The 24498-nt window shown below is 47.4% G+C and overlaps 3 protein-coding genes across 4 annotated transcripts; 2 read left to right on the forward strand and 1 right to left on the reverse strand.

The window, feature by feature from the left end:
• Nucleotides 1-279: 279 nt before the first annotated feature.
• folr (folate receptor) lies at nt 280-1967 on the forward strand. Its single transcript, XM_067246610.1, has 5 exons — nt 280-436; nt 796-928; nt 1037-1225; nt 1427-1562; nt 1673-1967. Exons 2-5 carry the CDS (start codon nt 800-802, stop codon nt 1942-1944), a joined length of 726 nt encoding a protein of 241 aa, XP_067102711.1. The 5' UTR covers nt 280-436; nt 796-799; the 3' UTR covers nt 1945-1967.
• A 1283-nt stretch (nt 1968-3250) lies between these two features.
• On the forward strand, nt 3251-17811 carry inppl1a (inositol polyphosphate phosphatase-like 1a). 2 transcript variants are annotated; one of them, XM_067246156.1, is made up of 27 exons: nt 3251-3618; nt 6057-6120; nt 7074-7218; nt 7427-7508; nt 7966-8118; nt 8899-8989; nt 9403-9492; nt 9797-9895; nt 10679-10829; nt 11001-11107; nt 11279-11381; nt 11693-11889; nt 11983-12100; nt 12433-12529; nt 12626-12764; nt 12903-13002; nt 13132-13220; nt 13344-13425; nt 13545-13634; nt 13896-14009; nt 14128-14304; nt 14409-14564; nt 14647-14734; nt 14853-14942; nt 15143-15836; nt 15954-16087; nt 16200-17811. In XM_067246156.1, the coding sequence occupies exons 1-27, from the start codon at nt 3449-3451 to the stop codon at nt 16297-16299; spliced, it is 3720 nt and encodes a 1239-aa protein (XP_067102257.1). In that variant the 5' UTR covers nt 3251-3448; the 3' UTR covers nt 16300-17811. The 2 variants fall into 2 exon arrangements, with proteins under 2 accessions (XP_067102257.1, XP_067102258.1); XM_067246157.1 differs by having other exon boundaries at nt 7083-7218.
• Nucleotides 17812-17979: 168 nt separating this feature from the next.
• Nucleotides 17980-21952, reverse strand: phox2a (paired like homeobox 2A). The gene is made up of 3 exons (XM_067246565.1): nt 21424-21952; nt 20026-20213; nt 17980-19695 (listed from the first exon to the last, which is right to left on the reverse strand). Exons 1-3 carry the CDS (start codon nt 21641-21643, stop codon nt 19207-19209), a joined length of 897 nt encoding a protein of 298 aa, XP_067102666.1. The 5' UTR covers nt 21644-21952; the 3' UTR covers nt 17980-19206.
• Nucleotides 21953-24498: the final 2546 nt, after the last annotated feature.

Below are 24498 nucleotides of genomic sequence, written 5' to 3' on the forward strand. Positions count from 1 at the left end.
TGTGCTGGCTCTTGGTCTTTTTTCTGCTTATTCACAGTAAAGGGGCAGATCATGTGAGCCTGGGTTGAATGCATTCTTTTTCATGTAGGTATCCCAATACAGGGAAACCTTGACCTCTGAGTCAGCTAACATAAAATCTTCAGGAGATTACACCGCAAAAATAAACTGCCTTTCAGTAAACGTGTATTAAAGATATAATGAGTACTTCATGGACACACACACGCGCACACACACACACAAGAAGCAGACTTTGCTCAGTGGAGAACTTTCTCGAATGACAGTGGGAGTCATTCACATACCAGAAGACAAGTGGGATACAAGAACTCCTCTCACCCTCTCACACACCACAGTCCACACGGGGTCACAGACACATTGGCGAGTTTCCAGAACACTAGAAGAAGTTCTTCGAACATAGGGTTGGGACTTTCGTGTGAAGGTAAATCCATCCACTAACTTTTTTTTCGAATGAGTGATTTTGCTCTCTCACGCTCTGAATTTATTGTTAGCAAATGACAATGACATCTTATTCAAATTATATTATTCTGTAATCTTTAGATACAAACATTTACATATTAGGCATTCAAATGTACAGTTGTTTACATACTTTTCATATTATTGTAGGCTACATGTGTTGTGTTACTTTGTGTATGTTTGCAAATCATTATTTAATGTTTGTGTTAAACAAATTAAGTTATTATGTTTGGCTATCTATGTGACCTTGGACTTGGACAATTTGGTGCAGGACGCAGTAGATATGAGTTTGGAGTTGGTAACCGTGTTGTAACTTTCCGACAGAGGGATGTGGTGTGTGTGGATTTTGCTGCTAGCCCTGGTCAGTGGGACTCTGGCTTTAGACAAGCTCAATATGTGCATGGATGCCAAGCACCACAAGACAGAACCAGGACCGGAGGGAAAGCTCTACCAGCAGGTACTGACAACAAAACTCTGTCACGTGTGTGTGCTTGCATGTCTCTATTAAACAACCAGTCTCTCTTTCTCCATCTTGGGCTCTCTTACACTAACTCTGTGTGTCCAGTGTGCCCCATGGCGTGACAATGCATGCTGTAAAGCTAACACCAGCGAGGAGGCTCATGCGGATGACTCCTACCTGTACAACTTCAACTGGAACCACTGCGGCATTATGTCCTCCCAGTGCAAGAAACACTTCATACAGGATACCTGCTTCTATGAGTGTTCTCCTCATCTAGGGCCCTGGATTCAGAAGGTAGTGTGTGTGTGTGTGTGTGTGTGTGCATATTTATGTGATTTAGGACCAAAAGCATAAAGACAGCATAAGAACAGTTAGGTTGAGCTAGTATCTGTCCCTGTAACACTACATGTTCAAGTTCAAGTTTAGTTTATTTCCCCAAAACATTTGGAAATGTGTGTGTGTATGTATGTGAGAATGTGACGTATGTGTGTGCAGGTGGACCAATCCTGGCGTAAGGAGCGGATCTTAAATGTTCCTCTGTGTAAAGAAGATTGCGAAAGCTGGTGGAATGACTGCAAGAATGATATGACCTGCAAAGAGGACTGGCACTATGGCTGGAACTGGACCACAGGTCACAGAAACATTCTCAACACTAGGGACTTTGTCACATTTTAATTGTATTTTCTTAATGTTGAATCTTTGCCAAACCCAGAATCTCACACTTGCTCTCCTCTCTCCCAGGTCATAATGTCTGTCCCAAGGGTTCCTTCTGTCGGAAGTGGACCGATGTGTTCCCCACACCTAAGTCCATGTGTGAGGGCATCTGGTCCAAGTCCTACCTCTACACCACTTTATCTAAAACCTCAGGGCACTGCATGCAGCTCTGGTTCACTGGCGAAAACCCCAACAAGAAAGTGGCAGAATACTACCTGAACCATGCCACCTGGCAGCGCCTTTCTCTGTCAACACTCCTCTCCCTGGCCTCCTTGTCTGTAGGCATAGTGCTCCTGTAAATAAAAAGTGCCATTTCCCTTCACTCCAACTTCTCCTTCCTTCCTCCTGTAATCTGCCGTTCACCTCCATTCCCTCTCCTCTCTGCCAAGGCCTGCAGCCACACAGCCACAAGGATCTCAGATTCCCCCTGCAGGATAGGAGGGACGTTTGAATGCCCCACACAGCATCACGTGACCATCCTGAGGTTTTGTCTGCTCCAATGCTCAGTAATTATGGGGTTCTGTTCGAGTGCGTGTGTGCCACGTCTGTTCATTTTTATACTCCCTTTGAAGACAAAGATGCTTTTTAAATTATTGGCAGCAGAGTGAGGTCATCAAATAAGTAGTAATAAATAAGGGTGTGGCCACAGGCACCTGAGGTGTGGTTACTGTCACTATGGTCTGTTACTACACACACATCATTTTGCATTCATAAGATATATCTTTATTTTGTATACAGTATTTATTTACACACACGAGCACATGCACACTCAGTCTGATGACATAACCAGGAATTTCAGATAGATGGCAGTAGTCCACATGGCTATAAATACCCAGTTCCTTTTGACAGCTCCACCTTCTTCACTGTGTATGACTGTGTGAATGTGTGTGTAGGTGTGGGTGTATGCACACAAAACATGTGGATAACAAGTTAAAAGCAAACATAATACTGCAGGAGTTGCTTACAAACATATTTACAAAATAGTCTACAGCATTTGCTTGTTATTGTTTTCCTGCAGTCTGTCACTATAGCCCCTAGGTGGACCCCTACAACTTTGAGCCCTTCAAGTCCATAAAGTGTTGAACAGATTCTTTCAGACGGTTCTGATATCGTTTTATATGGTTCCATAGGACTAGCACTTTAACTGTGTTTTGGGAACTAGTGACTGGAGATATTCAGATATGCCGTATTTGACGGAAACTGTCTTGAATCCAGTAAACGCAAAACAGGAGCCTATAAATGACTGAAGTCGTGTAGGGAATACGCTGGGTCACGAGATGAGCTCTTGTCTCAACGGAACATCAACAGTATGCTACTACTCTGCTGATGGGCCTGGTAGTGTTTCAACAACAGGATGTCAATGCAACTACTGTGGTCAGGTTGTGAGAATCCTACAAAATAGCTGATCACGATTAGATTTTATTGTGGAGTAGCCTAGGCGAAATTGTGGCTCGCGACATTCCCTGCTGTTGTTGTGTTTTAATGCAGTTAAAAGGAAATAAAAAGCAGTGGTCTGGAGCTTGATAGCGTGCTCCATCTCCCTCTATCCCCCCACTCCCTCCAGCGCTCTCAGGATTTACATACGCTGATTTCCGTGGGAAGCGCGAGCAGCAGATCCTCCATGGCAGACTTTCAGGAACTGAGGAAACAACGACAAACGAAGTTTTGACCTTGCATTTTTCCCCGCACATAGCCTACTAGTACGGAATCCTCGTAACCGGGTATCGAAATCACGAGTGATTGGGTTGGTTGCGCAGTTTTAGACTCGGGAAACCGAGTTTTCCGAGTTGTGGGGCTGTGGCTATGGCCGGCGGTGGTGGGGTGTCGCCGCTGGGGCTTGCGCCTCCGTTATGGTATCACCGGGACCTGAGTCGCGCGGCCGCCGAGGAGCTTCTGGCCCGGGCGGGAAGGGACGGAAGTTTTCTGGTCCGGGATAGCGAAAGTGTGAACGGTGCTTACGCTTTGTGTGTGCTGTAAGTAGTTTACAAATTTATTTTGATACAATTTGCCATTTTGACGTAGCCTAAAAGTGTTCTCGTTCACTCTTTCACATGTCGGTCAAATGCGTTTCTTTTAGATGTTTATTTGTTCAGTGTTTACTACATTGAACTATCCAACACCGTTTGGTAACACCGTTTGATACATGGGATATGATTTTACTTGTTTGTATTAATGTTTTAGATGACCACAAATGCAGACTGGCAACCTCTTACCAGGCCCGCCTGTCCAACTCACCAACATTGAGGGGCAGAGTTCAGTGTGAAACTGTCTGTCTTCGGTGGTGGCCTACTAGGCTAGGCTACTTAGTATAATGATTATAGTGACTCATGATGTGAAATCCAACTGTCAACAGTACTGAAATAGATAATTTTTATCCTGTATGGTGAATGTAACGCTGTACACATATGCCCCAGGCTGCATAAAACACTCAGTAAGCCAGAAATAATACAGCCGTTGACAACTCATTGATCCCACATGTGTTCATAGTTAACCCCCAGCAGAGAAATGTGTGTGATTCATGGACAGTTTCACCCTGTATAGACTGGTAAATGTAAATATAGTTTCCTCCCATGACAACGACCACTGACTGTCCCCAGACCTAGGGGAAGAGATGCTGAAACAATTCAAACAAGGGGTTCTGTCCTGTCCTATTTACGTGAGGGAAATTGCATTGTGCAGATTCCCTCTTCAATGCTGGTACGGATGTGATAAAACGAGATGACAGAAGTGTCCACAGAGGTTTGCTCTGCTCCTCCAGGATGACCTGTAAGCCGCTCTATGATAACACCATGATGACCCAGTCAGTTCAAAGGTTCAGGGCGAGTTCTTCCAACCAATCAGAAGACATCTTTGAATTCCCAAATGATCATACATTCTGGAGCAATGCTGGCAGTTCAGCCTGAAACTGGGGGCACAGCCATGGGTTCGAGTGTTGTGGTCAGAACACACAAACGCACAGATGTCAGGGTGTGTCCGTTCAGCTTGCTGAACACACACATCCCCACACCTCCCTTCACCCATATCTGTCCAGTCCTGTTAAGCCGGTGTTTATCCATCTGACCCGTGGAAACAGACCCCGGCACAGTGCAGTGCAGAGCAGAGCAGAGAGGAGCCATGTGAAGTCAGGTCAACTAGTCTCCTAGTTCCCCTTCACTGCAACCCTGACCACTTTTAGGTAAAAATACTATATATGAATGTGAAGGAGCTGAACCTGAGTGTGTATGTGTGTGTGTGTGTGTGTGGGGGGGGGGGGGTGGGGGGAAGCGACAGGTTGAAACTTGCTGACTGGGGGACTTGGGGGTGGGAGAGAGTGTGTGTGCGCGCACGGTCATGTATCGACAAAGGGGGTGATCAGCTAACATTCCTTTATACAAACACGAGAGCGTCTGCTAAATGACTAAATGTAAACACGTGTGTGTGTGTTTTGCCTTCATGGTGATGTGTTTGTAATACAGTAGAGGAGATGGTACTCTAAACAGACTGAGATCATTGACACCCACAGCACTGTGTTGGTCACACGCATGTCGGCCGTTTTCATGCACTTTTGATGGCAGTTTATTTTGTGGTTGATGTTGACTGCTTGTGTGCACTTTCTTTGTCTCCCCCCCCCCCCACACCACCAATTCATTCCTGTTATAGTTTGGTTGCAGCTGAAACAATGGTATTTACCCCACAGAAACAGCAGCAACCTACCCTGACGGCAAGAAGAGGGTTCTGATGATTGTGTGTGTGTGTGTTTGAGTTCCCTCTGTCAAGACTGCATAACCGCAGAGACGGCATGGAAATCAATCTATATTAAAACCCTCGAAACCAAACAAATATGGGCCCAGCCCTGAGGCTGTGTGTGTCTACGCGTGTGTGTGTGCAAGGTTTTTATGACAATAAAGAGACTGGCGTACAAAATCATCAAAGCCAGTTTCATCTTCTGACCTTCAAAATTATATTTTACAGTCATTTATAAGGAGAGAAGAAATAAGCAGTAATATATAAAAATATATACCCCTTATCCAAATGAGTATAAAGCACACTTTTAATATGTACACACACGTTCAATTGTGAGTGGCAAGTTCCCATGATCCTACACGACAGCCCGATTTGTATACAGAAGCGTAGATATTTGTGAAAGAGGTGTGTTTGTGTGTCTGTATGTGCTATCAAGCCTCACCATGCTCATGAACTTGACGGACAGCGACAGGTTATGCCTCCATGCACACTGCCTGTCAGGGAATATGTCATTCCTATGGTATCCGTAAAACGTCATTGTGTGAACTCACCCCCCCCCCCCCCCCCCCTCCTCGCATCTCTCCCCCTCCTCACATTCCTGCTTCTCTCCCTCTGTCCACCTCTGCTTTCCTCCCCTGTTGTCTCTCCCCCTCCCCTGCTGTCTCTATCTGTCTCTCTCCTTCTCCAGGTTCCAGAAACATGTCCACACGTACCGGATTCTCCCTGACGATGAGGGATTTCTTGCTGTCCAGGTACGTGCGTGCGTGCATACACACACACACACATGCAAATAATCTACCGTGGTTGTAGCACCAAGGAAGTGTGTGTCGCTGCCTGTATGACTGTTATGACTGTAGTATACTGTAACACAAAGAAGTGGTTCTATGAGAATCTGTTAAGTAGCAGCTGGCATGCTACAGTGCTTGTGTTTGCTTTGTGCTCCATAGCATGCACACACACATTCAGACCCTGCCTCTCTGTCTCTCTATCACACACACACACTACCTCTCACACACAGACACACTTACACCCATATATGAACACATTCACAGCGGCGTCTTTGTGCTTTTCCCAACAGCTGTGTCCCCACCCCCACCCCATCATCACCACACACACACACACACACACACTGTACCTCCTCCACCCCTACCCACTCCAAACCAGCTCAAACCATGTCCATGTCCTGAACATTTGAAATAGGGTGGCCAGATATGTCATTCAGATATGTTAGGGTGGCACATGGTATATGAACTAGCTAACACGAGCAAATCACTCCACTGAAGAATAATGATAAAACAATCTGCTTTACATAAGACTACATATGAATGAGGTGACCCCCGCCCCCGAATCGCCACAGCCTGGGACCCCCCCCACCTTGTCCCATCAACCATTCTAAATTGTGTGTCTCTCTCTTGCTTCCTCTCTCTCTTCCCCCCCGCCCTGTCTCGTTCTCCCTTGGTCGGCCTCCCTCTCTCCCCTGCTGCTGTCTCGTTCTCCCTTGGTCGCCCTCCCTCTCCCCTGCTGCTGTCTCGTTCTCCCTTGGTCGCCCTCCCTCTCCCCTGCTGCTGTCTGGTTCTCCCTTGGTCGCCCTCCCTCTCCCCTGCTGCGGTCTCGTTCTCCCTTGGTCGCCCTCCCTCTCTCCCCTGCTGCTGTCTCGTTCTCCCTTGGTCGCCCTCCCTCTCTCCCCTGCTGCTGTCTCGGTCAGACGTCTCAGGGTGTGCAGCCGAAGCGCTTCAAGACGTTACCAGAGCTGGTGCTGCTGTACCTGCAGCCCAGCCAGGGCCTGGTCACCACCCTGCTGTACACCGTGGACCGCGAGGAGACCAGCTCCGAGGAGAGGGACTACTCAGGTACACTCACACACACACACACACACACTAGACCACAAAAACACAATAGAACACACATACACACACATAAGAACAGGCATGCACACATTATAATCGGAATATACACACATACAGAGACAGTATACACTCTAAAAGGCACACACATACCGGTATACGCCAAACACACTGACTCGTCACATGTGTTCTTTTCCTTCCTTCTGATTGGTAGATGGAGAGGATGAGAAGCCGCCGCTTCCTCCTCGCTCCGCCTCCACATCAACGTCTACCGGCCCTGACACGCCTACAGAGAGGTATCCACGCACGCACACACACAGACACTTCTCTCTGCCTGAAGGGGGGGGGGGGGTCTTTGATAGGAAAACAACTTCCTGTTTAAAGCCACATCTCTAAAAGAGGATGCAGGGCTTTGTTTTCTCTTTTAAAGGAACTGTATGACCCTGAATCTGTCTGGAACAATGTCTGGACTCCTCTACCTCTTTTGTTCGGTCACGATCCTCCTCCTCTCTGTTCTCCTTTACCCCTCCATCTTTCCCTCTTGTCAACCCCCCCCCCTCTCTCTCAAATGATCTTTCGTTCATTAGTTCCCTCTCTGTCTCTTCTTCTGAAGAAGCACTTCTTTGTAGCAAACTGCTGGGCTGTCTTTACTTCTCTGGTTCTGTTCTTACTCTGACGTGGTGGACAGTGAACAGTGACTGCTGTGAGAAAGAGACCAGTTGACAACTCCAGTTCCCCCCTTCCCACCTCCAGTATCCCGCCGGCGGCGGCTAACGGCCTGAGCACCATCTCCCATGAGTATCTGAAGGGGAGCTACGCTCTGGACCTGGAGGCTGTGAAGCAAGGAGCCAGCTCTCTGCCCCACCTCAACAAGACCCTGGTGTCCTCCTGCAAACGCCTCAACGGGTGAGATGCCGCACAGGGACAGACGCACACAGGGAAACACAGGGACAGAGACACACAGGGGCAGAGACACACAGGAGCAGAGACACACAGGGGAAGAGACATACAGGGGCAGAGACACACAGGAGCAGAGACACACAGGGACAGAGACACACAGGGGCAGGGACACACAGGGACAGAGACACACAGGGACAGAGACACACAGGGACAGAGACACACAGGGACAGAGACACACAGGGACAGAGACACACAGGGGCAGAGACACACAGGGGCAGAGACACACAGGGGCAGAGACACACAGGGGCAGAGACACACAGGAGCAGAGACACACAGGGGAAGAGACACACAGGGACAGAGACACACAGGGACAGAGACACACAGGGGCAGAGACACACAGGGGCAGAGACACACAGGGGCAGAGACACACAGGGGCAGAGACACACAGGGACAGAGACACACAGGGGCAGAGACACACAGGGGCAGAGACACACAGGGGCAGAGACACACAGGGGCAGAGACACACAGGGGCAGAGACACACAGGGGCAGAGACACACAGGGGCAGAGACACACAGGGGCAAACGCCCAAAATCCAGGAGGGGTTTAGGCTGACTGTGTGGGGGGAGGGAGGGGGGGACTAAGTGTGTACCAAATATGCACTTGTCTGTTACATAATCCTCAAGTCATACACACATAAACAAGGCCCCTTCCTACATATATGTAGACAGGCACAGGAAAACCCCCAAGATGGATCCCAAGATTGTTTCCCATCTCTATGTTTCTAGGGAGGTGGATAAGGTTCTCTCTGGACTAGAGATCCTGTCCAAAGTGTTTGACCAGCAAAGTGCCTTCATGGTGTCCAAGATGATCCAGCAGGTGTGTGTGTGCACCTTTCACCCATGTGTGTGTCCACGCATGTGTGTAAATAACCATGTTCCCATGAATGAATGTGGTTTGTGTATATAGCTGTGTGTATTTTCAGTAGAAAACCAAGGTGTTGCATGCCTACGCTTCCTGTTTTGTCCAGTCATATAGGTGTGACCACAACAGCTGTCTCCTGTAAACATATACATGCACGCACACACACACACACGGACCAGAGTTTACTGAAGGTCATGAGGAAAGAGCTCTTTTGTCTTACAAAGGAGGAACCCGAGTCCCTGGAGACAGCTGGACTAGAGAGTCACATTGTCACAGCACACACACAGCAGGCATACAGTTCCTTCTGGGGGGGTCAAGGCCATTTTATATGTGTGTGTTTCCATGGTGTAATTGCTTGTGGTCTTCAGTCAGTGAATCAGGGTGGAGACCAGGAGTTGGAGAACCTCGTCACCAAGCTGGCTATCCTTAAAGATCTGTTGTCCTCTATCGAGAAGAAGGTAAACAAACACGCAGCCATACAAACGTGTGCATGCACACACCCACAGATGTTTGCACGCATAAATAACACTTGCACAGCTGTTGTAGAGTATGTAGTCCCTAGACCAGCTCTGTGGTGGATCATCGGCCCTGAGGGTCAAGCTGGAGCAATGGCCTAGAATGAGTTGTCTTGTCTGGGGAAGAAGGGAGGGAGCGAGCCCCTCTCTGGCTCGTTTCTGGAGCTTCTAGTAGCTGAGGGGGAATATGGGGCGAGAGGTATGTTAACATCCTGAAACATCCAGCTTTTCTCTCTCCTCTCTCTAGGCCCTGAAAGCTCTCCAGGATATGAGCTTGTCTTCTCCCTCCTCCCCTCCTCCTCTCTCCACGCGCCATAGCAAAGCCATTCCCGTCCAAGCCTTCGAGGTACACACACACACACACACACACTGACTGTTTCCTTCCATCTCTTAAATCTGTTAAAGATCTTCCTAGATGTTCCTGGTGTTTCTATGTCTTAAGACTGTAGAGGTGCTCCCTATGCTCATTCAAAACAATCGTTTTATTTTGGGACTTCCCATTTGGGTACCTCGACAGTTCAGCAAGTGTCGTTTTCAAGATTCAACATGTTCAATGTTATGAAAGACTGAATACAAACATACAGCTTTGTTGTGACTTCCGTACGTGCAGCAGATTATTAAGTCATGATTTTCACCCTTTTTAAATACTTGTGGCTTCTAGAGTAGCTGAGAGACTGAGGCAGGGTGAACCTGCAAACCATTTCCTCATTTACCGTATGTACCACTATCTGTGCGGTGACCTCCTTCTAGCAACTTCCTGTTGACTGAGGAAGTGGTATTGTGATGATAATGAAAGGAGGAGATGTGTCTCCCTGAGCTCAAAGGAATGCCGTCAGACTTGGCCCTGGGAGGCGACAACAACCCATGTCATGTCTGAAGACCAACGATGGCCCGGGATTTAGTCCACGTTGTCGAATTAGCCCACATTAAAGTAAGATTAGGTTTTAAAGTAGATTCACTTAAGAGTAGATACGTGATTGTGATGTAGGCAAAGGGCATGTAGGGATATGGAAGTGCTGAATGGAGTGAGTCCAGGTGAGCTTCCTTCAGCCATGTGGTCTGTAGTTTCTGGTGTGCTGCGGCGCCCCCTGGAGGTGGAGCCAGGGTATGACGGGTGTGTCTGCATCAGGTGAAGCTGGACGTGTATCTGGCCGACCTGACCAAGATAGGGAAGAGCCAGAAACACACGCTGTCTGTGGACGTGGAGGGAGGAAGGCTGGTGGTGATGAAGAAGATGAAGGACAGCCAGGAGGACTGGAACACCTTCACACATGAGAAGAGTGAGGACCCACTCACACACACACACACACCAACGTTCACTGACTAAAATGCTGTTGATGAAGAAACGTATTTATCGTTTATATCTCTCTCTCTTTATCTCTCCCTCTCTTCCTCTATCTCTCTCCCTCCCTCTCTCCCTCTCTCTTTATCTCTCTCTCTCTCTCACTCAGTCCGTCAGCTGATTAAGTCCCAGCGTGTTCAGAATAAACTTGGCATTGTGTTTGAGAAGGAGAAGGACAAGAGTCAGAGAAAAGACTTCATCTTTGCCAGTGCCAAGGTAAGCACACATACACACACATTATCAAGCATCTGGACCATTTTTATTGAAACAACAGCCTTTTCTCTTCCAAATTCAAAAAAACATTCAAAATAATATGCAAACGCAAAAACATTTCCTCCCGCACAGACACACACAACTTTCACACACATTTTTCCGCTTGTGTTTCAGAAGAGGGAGGCCTTCTGCCAGTTGTTGCAGCTGATGAAGAACAAACATTCCAACCAGGATGAACCAGACATGATCTCCATCTTCATAGGCACCTGGAACATGGGTGAGACTCACACGCTCTCCCTCTTCTCCTTCTCTCGCTCGTTGACCCTCTACACTACTGTTTCTATGACTATGGCTAGTTTTGTTAAAGCTATATGATGTGTGTCTAAATAACATGAATGAACACAAAGGCTGCTTTGGACTTTTTATTTTATTCATTTAGTATAATTAAATAGTTTTTAATTTGATCCAAACCAATGCACAGAGGGTGATTTGAACCTGTGACCTCTTGACCTGAAGTCAGATGCTCCAGCCAATGAGCTAAACCTTTCCCACCCAGTAGTCAATGTTGTACCTCCCCACCCTTCCCAGGCTCGGTGCCCTCCCCTAAGTCGGTGGCCTCCTGGGTGCTCTGCCGGGGCCTGGGGAAAACCCTGGACGAGATGACCGTCACCATCCCTCACGACCTGTACGTGTTCGGAACCCAGGAGAACTCTGTGTGTGACCGGGAGTGGGTGGAGTCCCTCCGCATGGCCCTGAAAGAGCAGACGGAACTGGACTACAAACCGGTAGGTGGGGCGGAGGAGAGGGAGAGAGATCAGGAGCTTCTGGTTGAGTTTTCTCTCCTGAAGAAGCTTCCACTGTGTTCTCCTGGGTTCTAGATTGCGGTCCAGACTCTGTGGAACATCAAGATTGCTGTGCTGGTTAAACCAGATCATGAGAACCGTATCAGCCATGTTGGAGTGTCTAGTGTGAAGACAGGCATCGCCAACACACTGGGTACAACACACACACACACACACACACCACAGGCCACCATGGCCATTATCTGAAAAGACAAATGTAGGAGAAAAAAACAAATATATAAGACAATATTCATGTGGAATTTTTTTTGCTTTTGCACAGTGCCGTGCAGACTCACCCAATATATTTTACATTAATATTGTCTCAAATACGTAGATTTTAGTCTTCTGTATTTGTTCGACAGTGTGAAAGTGCAATGTTGAGAATTTTAGTTTCATCTTTTCATTGCATTATTTCTTAAAGTATTTTTCCATTACATCTTTTTTTACTGTGAATATGTATATATATATATCTGGGTCATTTCTCAGGTAATAAAGGAGCAGTAGGCGTGTCTTTCATGTTCAATGGGACGTCGTTCGGCTTTGTGAACTGTCACCTGACGTCGGGCAATGAAAAAATAGCTAGGTACAGTCTTCTTACTTAATCACTGACTGACGTACACTCACACACACACACACTCACACACACACACACCCTGACCGGTGAGGTGTGTTCCTGCAGGAGGAACCAGAACTACTTGGACATCTTGCGTCTTCTCTCTCTGGGAGACAAGCAGCTGAACTCCTTCGACATCTCTCTCCGCTTCACACACATCTTCTGGCTGGGAGACCTCAACTACCGTCTGGACATGGACATTCAGGTACACACACACACACACACACTAACACACACATGCTTCTCAGGCTTGGGGGGCCTCAACTACTGGTTCCACGTGGACGTATACACAAACACGTCTGTTTTGTCTGAACCTGTGTTTTTCTCATCCTACACCTCTCAGGAGATCCTTAACTACATTAACAGGAAGGAGTTTGACCCACTCCTGAAGGTGGACCAGCTCAACCTGGAGAGGGAGAAGAACAAGGTGTTCCTCCGCTTCGGTCAGTACCACCCTGAGATGAGGAACGAGAATTCTGTCAGTTATATTTGCCACTGTTCTAAGGAAATAGGTCTTTGGATAAAATGTGAGACTGGTTGTGATTTTGGGGGGGGTGTGTTTGTGTTTCCAGCTGAGGAGGAGATCTCCTTCCCACCCACCTACCGCTACGAACGAGGCTCCCGGGACACGTATGTGTGGCAGAAGCAGAAAGCCACAGGGGTATGTACACACACACACACCTTACATTGTGTGTGAATATTGTTTGCCGTTCCAGTTCGTTAACTCTCTTTCATTCTTTTCTCTCGTACTCTCTCTCTCTCTCTCTCTCTCTCTCTCTCTCAGATGAGGACTAATGTTCCGTCATGGTGTGACAGGATTCTGTGGAAGTCCTATCCAGAGACTCACATTGTCTGCAACTCGTATGGTAAGACCTGCACTGTCCCCTGTAGACAGTCTGGATGGGACTGACACTCCGCTGTAGACCGTGGTACACTGTGGAGATTAGCTAAGCATGATGACCTGAGCGCTGTCTCTGTTGACCAGGCTGCACGGATGACATCGTCACCAGCGACCACTCCCCCGTGTTTGCTACCTACGAGGTGGGAGTGACATCACAGTTTGTCTCCAAGAAAGGTATGGCTGCAGAATCTTAGACCCAGAAATATATTAGACTGTCAATGGCATATCGTCATTTTTATTGATATTATGCAGTCTGTGTTTATTGTTGTGTGTTTGTAGTATTGTAGGAGTTTAGTGTCAGACCTGTGATCCTGCTTCCCTCTTGTCACCAGTTATCATTCCTGTATTCCCTTTCTCTCTCTCTCTTCTTTCTTTCTTTCTTTCTTTCTCTCTCTCTCCTTTTCTCATCTTTTCCCTCTCCTTCTCTCTCTCCAGGTCTCCCAAAGTCTTCAGAGCAGGCCTATATAGAGTTTGAGAGCATCGAGGCCATTGTCAAAACAGCCAGCAGAACTAAGTTCTTCATCGAGTTCTACTCCACCTGTCTGGAAGGTGAGGTGCACGTGCTCACAGAGTTTCCCACACACACACCAGAGCTCCTCCTGTCTCTGTCTCTGTCTCTCACTCACTCTCTCTCTCTTTTCTTTTCTTTCCCTCCATCCCACTGTAGAGTTTAAGAAGAGCTATGAGAACGACAGCCAGAACAGTGACAACGTCAACTTCCTGCGTGTGGGCTGGTCCAATAAGCAGCTGACCACCCTCAAGCCCCTCCTCTCTGAGATAGAGTACCTTCAAGACCAGCACTTGCTTCTCACCGTCAAATCCTTGGACGGCTACGAGTCCTATGGTACGTGTGTGTGCTCTGATTCCAGGAGAAAAGGTGACGTTCCCGACTGTTGGACGTTTTAAGGATTAACGTATTACGTTGACTGTGTGTGTGTGTGTGTGCAGGGGAGTGTGTGCTGGCTCTGAAGTCTATGATAGGCAGCACAGCGCAGCAGTTCCACACCTACCTGTCTCACCGGGGGGAGGAGACAGGAAACATCAGGGGCTCTATGAGGGTCCGGGTGCCGGCGGAGAGGATGGGCACCCGGGAGCGCCTCTACGGTCAGTGTGTGTGTCTGTGTGTTAGTGTGTGTGTGTCTGTGTGTTGTGTATGTGCTAACCTGCCCTGTACTGTCTGTCTCAGAGTGGATCAGTGTGGATAAGGATGAGAGCGGTGGTCCCAAAGGCAGGACCACCCTGCCCCCCCGCCCCGGAGGACACGACTACGTCAAGTGAGCTATCCACCCCTCCCCCCCCCCCTCTCCTGCACCCTCTCCCTATGCCGCGTGCAGCCTCCGTGTCCAATGAGCGTGCTCTCAACGTGTTCTTGGCGTGTGCTGTTTCCCCCAGGCCGTCGCTGACGCGGAAACAGGTGGGGGCGGAGCTAGGGAAGGTGAGCGAAGAGGGAGAGAAGAGCGGGAAGGAGGATACTACCGCTAGGTAAACACAAACAGTTAATCGACCTTGATTATCTTATCAATGATGCCTTTGATTTTAAAATGATCTATTTGAACACCACAGAAAGTCGAATGTGTTTTAAACACGCCTCAAAAGCACCAACGTGATTGTTTGTTTGGAACGGAATGGACGTCCCTCCTCTCCGGTCTACCACACGCTCATTCTGCTGGTCTGTGTTGCAGGATGAAACAGCCGGACTCTGACGACCCGTCGTCATGTAAGAACAGCTACAACAACCCCGCCTACTACATTCTGGAGGGCGTCCCCAACCAATCAGCAGCCGCTCTGTCTCCGGAGCTTCTCCCCTCCTCCGCCTCCTCCAGTGCCAGCCAGGCGGGTAAAGCCCCTCTCCAGGCGGGGGCCAGGACCAAGCCCCTCCCTGGCTCCTCCTCCCAGCAGCGCAGGCACACCAGCGGACAGCCCGTCAGGACCATCAGCGAGGAGGGCTCCTCGGAGGACGACGTCGGCGCCGCCGCCGTGGGGGGCGGAGCCACGCTCAACCGGCCCCCTCCGGACTTCCCCCCTCCCCCCCTCCCCAAAGCCGCCCTGGAGACAGCAGACCCCAAACCCCGCCCGCTGTACCCAGACATGGCCGAGGTGCGAATCCCCTCAGCCAATCCTAGTCCCTCCTTTGTCCTGGGGGAGGGGTTTAGGAGGGGAGGGGCCGGGGCTCTGGATGACCAATCATGTTCGGTGCTACAGATGGCCAAGACCCTGAGTGAGAGTGAGTTCCCCCCCCAGCCTCCACGTGCCCCCTCGGCCCCCCCCCACCACCTCAGGGGTCAGGGAGCGGGGCTAGGGCTGGGGGACGCCTGTCGCACCTTCCCCCCTCGCGCCCCCCTCCCAGAGAGCATCGCTGAGGACCTGCCTGAGGAGGTAGCTTCCTGGAGTCACCACAACCTCACCCATCACCTGTTACCTCAGTGCTCTTCTCTAGTGCCTCCGTCTCATACACCTGTGTGTGCGTGTGTGTGTGTGTGTGTGTGTGTGTAGGCTCTGTGGGGCAGCAGCAGTTCGTCTCTGTCGGTGGGCGAGTCGTCTGTAGGGGAGTGGCTCCAGAGGCTGGGTCTGGAGAGATACGAGGAGGGACTGCTGCACAACGGCTGGGACGACCTTGAGTTCCTCAGGTACACACACACACGCACACACATGAGCACACACACACACAGTCTCTCACAGGCACACAGAAGCAGCAGACAGAGAGTGACACCCTTGTCATCCAATCCCGTTACTCCACAGTGACATCACAGAGGAGGATCTGGAGGAGGCGGGAGTCCTGGACCCCGCCCACAAGAGGATCCTGCTGGAGAACCTGAGACTTCAACAGCCGCAGAAGTAACCCAGGCTAGGATGAACCAGGCCAGGCCAGGATGAACTGGGCCAAGCAGAACTGGGCTGAGACGTGCCAATCAATGCCACACTGTGCCTTCTGAGAGAATTTGCACTCCAATTTTATCTACGTTGGACAAAAAAAACAAAAGAAAATCATTTTTATTTTGATGTATGTAAGGAATTTGTACTGGTGGTTGCCATAGTAATTGGTCTTATTTAAGAGATAAACATTTGAGTCCCTTATCGCTGCCAGACCCTCCTGTCCAGAGAGCACACTTCACACCTCCATTGATCTTTTTGTTAATTATTCTGTTCATTTTGATTTATTTAGTTATAATTCTGAGTGCAGTTAATATGTTTGTTAATATGGGTCAATTGTCTCTGCATGTTTAATGTCTCTCAAAGTAAAAGGGAATGGAGCAACACCAAACCAGCACTGTGAGACTGAAAACTCTCTAAACTGAAGCTGTTGACATGTTGCTTAATCGTTGTCCTGGTCCTGGGCCTGCCCCTCAGCCTGACCAGGTGTGTTGTTGAAAGTTAGCTGTTCAGCCAAGTCCAGTAGTACAGGGTATTTCTACCCTAACAGCTGATTTTGTTTGTTTTTAAGATGGGTGTTTAGTCTGTGGTTAATGTGTTTACCATAACTGAGTTAATAGCCTGTATTTGTAAGTCCAGCTGGAGGTCTGCCTAGGCCCTAGGGCATGGTCTTAGAAAACTTCCTAGAATGAAGCTGCATGTGCCTGATCTTAACACCAGATGGCGCTAAAGCTCTCTAAACGTCAGTATGCGCTCACTTAGCTACTTTTTTTTTTTTTAACCCTGAAACAAGCTTGAAACACCAACATATAAAAGGACTTTTACTTTATATTTCACCATTATTTTATGTATGTGTATTGTGTATTTTGTACAACACATAACATCATACGTTTTCTTAGATGAGCGTTGATGAGCTGGACAGCAGCTCGTCTCAACTCCCAACCCAATGACAGGATCGGGACCATACACTACAGTGTCATGTTTCCTTAAGGAACAGGAAACTGTGTATCTGGCCAGATGTGAGGTATCCCGGGCAACTCTTTCTTTAGAGCCCTCGTCATGTCGCCTCATTGTAGTCCTCTGTCTCAGAACCTCCTGCCAGTGTAGTTGCTGTACAGAGTGTGTAGGTTTCCAGTGTGACTGTCTCTCCTATGTTGTCCAACATAGGCCCTTATTTGGCGGCGTAGTAGTCTTAACACTCAAGTAGTGTTGGCCTGTGTGCCTAACTGTCTCTATACGTTGAAGCTCTGGTTTCATGTTGTTTTTGTTGGAAGCATTTACCAGTCTGAGATTGAATGTGCGTCTGTCTCTGTCTGTCTGTCTGTCTGTCTGTGTGTGTGTGTGTGTGTGTGTGTGTGTGTGTGTGTGTACGTGTGACCTTCGCAGAACAACGCTGGAGTGTCTGTCCATCCACACACTCCACCATTTAGAGTTTTATGATTGTTTTGTGTTCTTAAGTTAATAAATGTCGACGACTTCATCTTATCAGTCTTTTTCGATAAATAAAAAGAAATTATCTAACTTAATGCTGCCTTGTTTGATTGTTTGTTTCAGTGGTCAATAATGAAAGTCACACACACACACACTTTTGCTCTCACACACAAGCAGATCATGTTGAGTTCTGAGCAGTGCTTTTAAAGTGTAGATTTATTAGACAGAATATGACAGTAGTGCTATAACCTTCAGTACCTCTAACCTTCACAGGACTGCTCCAGCCCCTCCCCACAAGCTGCCTCACACACCACCATTCCAAAGCTGTAGGGGGGGGGGAACACTACCTAATACTTATATTACTATTTACAGTATAATTTTCTTAACTCACAACATTGGATATCTATCTGTTTCAAAAGGGCTTACAGTTGTACGTGGTCACACACACACACACAGTGAGGCAGCACGGGGCAGCAGTGTGAGTGTGGCGCTGGATTTCGACTCAAGGATGACGACCATGGTCGTGACAGTAAGGTAAAGGGTGTCTGGTAAACTTGTCCCACGACAGTGTTCATGTGTCCGCAGCAAGGGACACTGGGACGTGTGACCTCACTCCATCTGCTGAGTCAACCACGCCAGGGACGAGGAGGGAAGGAGGCTGTCTCACGGGTGGAGCCATGTGTGTGTTCTTGATGTTTGAGCTGGGAACTGTGTGTGGGTATGTGTGTGTGTGTTAGAAAGAGAGAGAAAAAGAGAGAGGGGGGGGGCTGCTGTGCCAGTGAGACAGTAGCAGTAGTGTTTGGGGTTGTCACTGAGAGGGCGCGGTGAGGTGGGCCGAGTGGCGGAGGGGTCCGGGGCGGAGGGGTCTGGTCTGGTCCCAGTGGTTCTAATTGGATTTGGGGGTGCCCTCTCCTGCTCCAGGGATTTGAGGGTGCCTCTGTTCAGGGCTTAGAGGAAGTTGTGCTTGCTGGTAACAGGTTTTTGTCCCCTAATTTCTGCCCTGGGAGACACTGTGTTTGTCTTCTCCCTCTGATTACAATTCTAGTCAGAGCTACTGTCACTGGGGGGCCACTAAGTGCACGACAATGTCTCCCAACTACTTTAATACTAAGTTTGTGTGTGTGTCTGGGTGTGTGTTTGTGTGTGTGTGTGTTTGTGTGTGTGTTTGGGGGTAGGTTCTTTTGTCTATGTTTTGTATTTGTTGAGTGAGAATTAGGAACCTACACGCTGTTATCCCAGTCCTGTCCAGATAAACATACACACACATACAGTTTTCATTGAACAGTTGCGGATGTAATAAATTAAAGGGGTTTGGGTGGGGGTAGGGGGGCGGTGTAAATAGGGTGGTATAGATATAGGTATACTGGTCTCTGCTCGGTGTCTCTCTTCAGGATCTAGTCTCCAGAGCCAGGAGTCTGTGGAGCAGGGAAACATTGTCTGATGTCTAGAACAGGTTTGTCTTCAGTCCAGGGTTGGGTTTTCTGTGGAAGGTGGACAGCACGCCAGCGAACGGTCCAGTCATACTGTCTGCTGGCTGCCAGGCCTTCAGCAGCTCCGGAGCCTGGGAAGCGGGTTGGGCCATGCTGGGGTTAGAGGGGCCCAGACTGGGCCAGCTGGGGGGCTTGAGCCCCTGCAGAACAGGGGAGCTGGAAGTGTTAGCGTAGCCACCATTAGTAGGTGCTGGACTGGGGCTCAAGCTAGCCGGACTGCCCATGTTCCCATTGCCTGAGCCGGGCAGGGAAGCAGTGCTGTCGGGAGTTGGGCTGCAGGTGGATTCTTTTGATTCGTCGTCGTCTGAAGAAGACCTGGGCTCGCCCTTCTTTCCTCCGTTGCTGCCAGTACTCCCATTACTACCCCCGTTGGCGTTACCGGATTTAGAGTTTGCCGCACGCTCCTGTTTACGAAACTTGGCACGCCTGTTCTGGAACCAGACCTGAGAGAACAATAACATTTCAGAATATACTCAGAGGGGAGATGGTATGTATTCTCTAAGGAAGAGGGTGTGTGGCATTTGTAAGATTGACCCAAAATCCCTTTAAACTTTAGAATCTTTTCACACTGGTTCATCCTTTTCAAATGGTCTTTCCAGGCAATATTTTAGAGATCATATATATGGATCCATTGAAAAATAAACACACTCAATATAAACAATCTAAAGGGAATACATTAGATCAAATGAATTTCTGCCATTTCTGCACCAAATACAGAACAGGCAGGGGAATTGTACAGTCAATGGAACACTTCATACAATCATTAGTCTCACCTGCACCCGCGCCTCAGTCAGATCAATCTTGAGGGCCAGCTCCTCTCGAGTGTAGATGTCTGGGTAGTGAGTCTCCGCAAACACGCGCTCCAGCTCCTTCAGCTGGGAGCTGGTGAAAGTGGTCCGGATGCGCCGTTGCTTCCGCTTCTCGTTCAAACCAGACGGGTCGGAGAAGAATTTGTAGGGTACTGTGGAATCAAACAAAATAAATTAAATCTGTGAGTTTTGACCAAAAAAACAAAGGTATGAATACGAAGAAAAAGTGGACTTTAAGTGGTCTATTCTTGGTTGCCTCAAGCAAGTAAAGACCACTTAAAGTCCACTTTTTCTTAGGATAGATTAAAAAGGTGGTCTTGAATGTATAATCAATAAATTAAGATTGTTACAATACACAATTTACCAACCATATTTGCTTCATGGCACCGTACAAACAGGAACATAATTATAGAAAATAAAATGTTTCATTTTAATACAATTTGAAATAGGCTAATGCATGCAATTAAATAAAAATAAAAACACGTTTACCAACAGAGCAATTGCCTAACTACAATTTGTTGCTTTAAGCGTGTAAAATGGTCCGAATAACGGGAGCGCACCCGGTGTATTAAATCGCATTTGTTATGAATGTAGCCTCATGCTTTGCCAATTACTATTGAACGAGGGAATATTATTTTGCATTTCAAGTTAACGTGGTAGCCTAATTAATTAATATAATTTAGAGGACGAATAATTGTTTGTGGATCAAGGTTATCGACAAGATGCACAGGACTATGCTACATAACCCTAACAGTCTTCAACCAGATAACAGTAAAAGATGATGATAGAAACGATTTTGTGTTTTGTTTAATATTTCGTATCGAATTATTAGGCAGGCTTTTATTCAAGTTAAAAGACAGGGTCTAAATCAACTTTGCCAAAAGCTGGAGAATCTTTGATGAGTGGATATAAATGTGAACGTCAAATATTATAGGCTATACATATGTTAGACGTAAATATTATAGATGCATATTTAATTGGGGATCATAACTTAGAAAAATAAGAATGTGTTATTATTAGCGACATGCAGGCACATCGGTTCAGTCCTCTCGCATGTGGTTAAAAATCAAATTATGGAATCCACGCTAAATCGTACATTTAGTGCGAACTTAATATTGGGTTAAGGTTTTGATTTATTTCAGTTTAGGTATTTAGTCGTTAAGTCTTATCGCAAAAAAGAAACTGAAATCTTATAACAAACAGTTCTTCGTAAACTTGTGTACAATTTAAAGGGCTAATAAAGCATGTCAGGCCTACATGATTCCTTTCAGAACAGTTATTTTCTTTTCACGGAATCTGTCCTCTTGCCCCTGGCCTATGCTGCAATTCCTCCCCGAGGAAGCGCACCTAGTGCGCTCTTACCTGTGGAGTAGGGTGTTGGTTGATGTTCGCGCAGGGCGCCCAGCGTGCAGCTCGCGGTGCTGAGGGGCGTGCAGCCCGGGTTGGTGAAGCCAGTCCGAATCGGGTTATACTGGAACGAGCTAGCCTGGCTGCATGAACTGAAGTCCGCGTAGGCCGACGCTTCCATTGCCGCCATGCACGAGTCGTAGGAGTTCAGGTAGGAGTAATCCATTTTATACATGGAGGCGCGTAAGGCCAACTCTTGGAGCGCTGGATCCCGGTTTAAAATCAAAACTTCAACGTTCTACACTTAGAATGTTTAAACGTGGACAATACCGTAGAGACTGCGGAAAGATGTCTCTAATATCTCCAAGGAGGTATCACCGTTAGGTTTGCAGTGCAAGTCCCAGTCGCACTCTGTTTTTCAGATTTCTTGTTTTCCTTGATCCAATTTTAATAAGGCTATTTTCCTTTCTTGTTTCTGAAATATCCTCTGTCTTTTTATATGTTCATCAGTCAGTCGCTTTTGTCTTTCGTTCACGTCCACTCTGTGTCTCTCTTACTCCCGTGCTGACTCGCGCTCCGTTTGACAGCACACCGGGCAGCTCGCTCAGTGTTTATAATAAACTTGGCAGAACGCGAGACAAAAGCGAGGCGGTGGTCTCTTTCCATGACAATGCCTCGAGAGTCTATTGGGGGGCAGCTCGGATGGCCAGCCCCCTCCCACCGCTCATGCATCACCAATGCGCGTGAGGTTAACCCTCTCAGTCAGACGTCTTTATGTGAGATGCAACTCAGATATGATTTTGATTTCCGAAAATTAAACGCTTTATTTGATATAGCCCATCAGTTGGAGATGTGACTTCAGCCTCATCTTTAGTGAGGATGATTAGGATTAGGATTAGGATTGAATGTGGTGACACCTCAGCCGACTGAAGACTAGTGGTTAAAATAACGCCAGCGAAATCTGTATAGTCCAGAAATAAAATGACGCCCTATAAAGTGGAAAAGTTATTATTGTTATAGCTACAATGCATGTAGGCCTAAAAGGAACCTATACAAACAACAACATAGGACTCCACACGATTGCGGAAAAATAATCCACCTCTTGGAGAGGAGGTTTTCCAGGTTTCTGAAACATCAAAGTATTCTTCATATTTAGTCATGTCTGCTCTGTAATAGCCTATTTTGTAGGGCTAGATATCAAGATAATATGCTTCCAAATAATATTCACAAAACAATATCATATCCTGCTAAATTTATTATTATTTGCCGGTAGCATTGTGTGCCTATGTGTGTGTGTGCGCGCGTGTGTGTATGGTTGCCTGTTTCCAAGTGTGCTCTCCTTAACGCTTGACCAGCACACCAGCATAATTAACAATCCGTTTCTGATGCCAGATTACCCATGAAGACACATATTAACACACGTTTGAGATCAAGTCTAACTACAAGAAACGAAGATATGCCAAACGCAATGCATCTCCAAACGCTGATGGGCCTGGGAAGGAACCCAAAGGAGCACCTGTACGACACCAGCAGAAAATAATAATAGCCTACAATGGTGGTACATTCGATTACTTATAGATTTAAGATTTGTATGGGCTTTGTTCGATTTTTTAAAATATCTTGTTTTCAACATTTTCTTTAATAAATGCCCATAGTCATTTTCTGATGATTCGTTAAAAACGGACCATTTCCCTAGAATAATAAAAAATGTAGCAGCTATCTTTCACGCCATTTACATTTATTAGTTTATCGACACCATTTTACTATAGGGCTTTATATTTCTGTAGATCTGTAATTGCATTCATATTGCCACACAAGTTGTGTCAATACTCTATGACGCATAGGCTAATTTAGGATTTTCAGAAACTATCGGGGACCTGAATTTGGATAGTTATAGGCCTAGGATGAGTTCTTTTCACCCCTCCAGATACCTGGCACCACCAGTCAGATATCTGTCGCGTTCCCGGGCTTTAACCCGGTTAGACACGGACTGCCTCGAGCGGGTGCGTCACGATGCATTTAGGTAATTCAGGATTGAATGTCTGGTGAGCCAACGGGACTCCCTTGCGCCACCGTCCCTCATCCATCACTGAGTAAATCATATGCACGCGCCAGCTATAGTCTGCACCAGAAATGTAAACGGGAAAAGTGCAGTGTCTTCCTTCACTCTCAGAGGGAAGGGAAGCTGATGCTGATGCTGACGTGACGAAGTGGCACACACACTTTAATCTGCCAACCTGCCACAGGTGGGACAGTGCAAGACCCCGCGCGTCCTATACCTGCCGTTTCAACGCCATGTCAGTCTCGATGACTTTAAATGCTGACCAGGACAGTGAGAAAAACAGGACTGGTGAGTGCGCCACGGGCCATAGATAGGCCTACCCTGTGATAGGCCTGTATGCTGGCTCAATTAGACCCTCCAGAAACATGAAACCAATCCTTGCGCATTCAAGAAATTGAAAATAATTTGAAGTAGAAAATACGTTTTCACCTAGGATAGGCAACTACAAACTCAATTGAACAGGCCCGGTATTTATACCATACGCATTGCATAAAATAAGCATTAACAGCCTTAACATTAGTTTTCTAAACGTATGGCTATAGATTGAATTCGTTTCAATATTCGACACTCTTTGCTCTAACTAATATCAGACACTCTTGCAAGAAAAATAATGCAATATGCTTAAACAAAACAATGTAGGCCTATAATTCACGGGATATAAATGTTTCCTCTCATTGATTAGTATACTTAGGCCTATCTTTGTGTGTTTATCAGTGTATTCTCCTTGATTAATTAACATTTAAAAGGTTAATACAACAGCACAACTCGTATTATATAGTAAATATGCTGACTGACATCCTCTGCCGAATTCTTTGTAAATATTCTGATGACTCCGTCTGACTGACAGTCCCTCACCCCAGACCACCGCCATGTGCCGCGGGACAGATACCGGCAAGACCCCCTGTTGTCCCGTCCTTTACTGGTCATCCTCCCCCTCAGTCTACTCTCTGCATCCCCTCTCTCCCTCCATCCATCTATCCATCACAGCGGCAGTCTCTCCCCGCCTCATCAATCTCTCCCCACACTCC

Source organism: Osmerus mordax, chromosome 11 (genome assembly GCF_038355195.1).
Source record: "Osmerus mordax isolate fOsmMor3 chromosome 11, fOsmMor3.pri, whole genome shotgun sequence".
NCBI lineage: Eukaryota > Metazoa > Chordata > Actinopteri > Osmeriformes > Osmeridae > Osmerus > Osmerus mordax.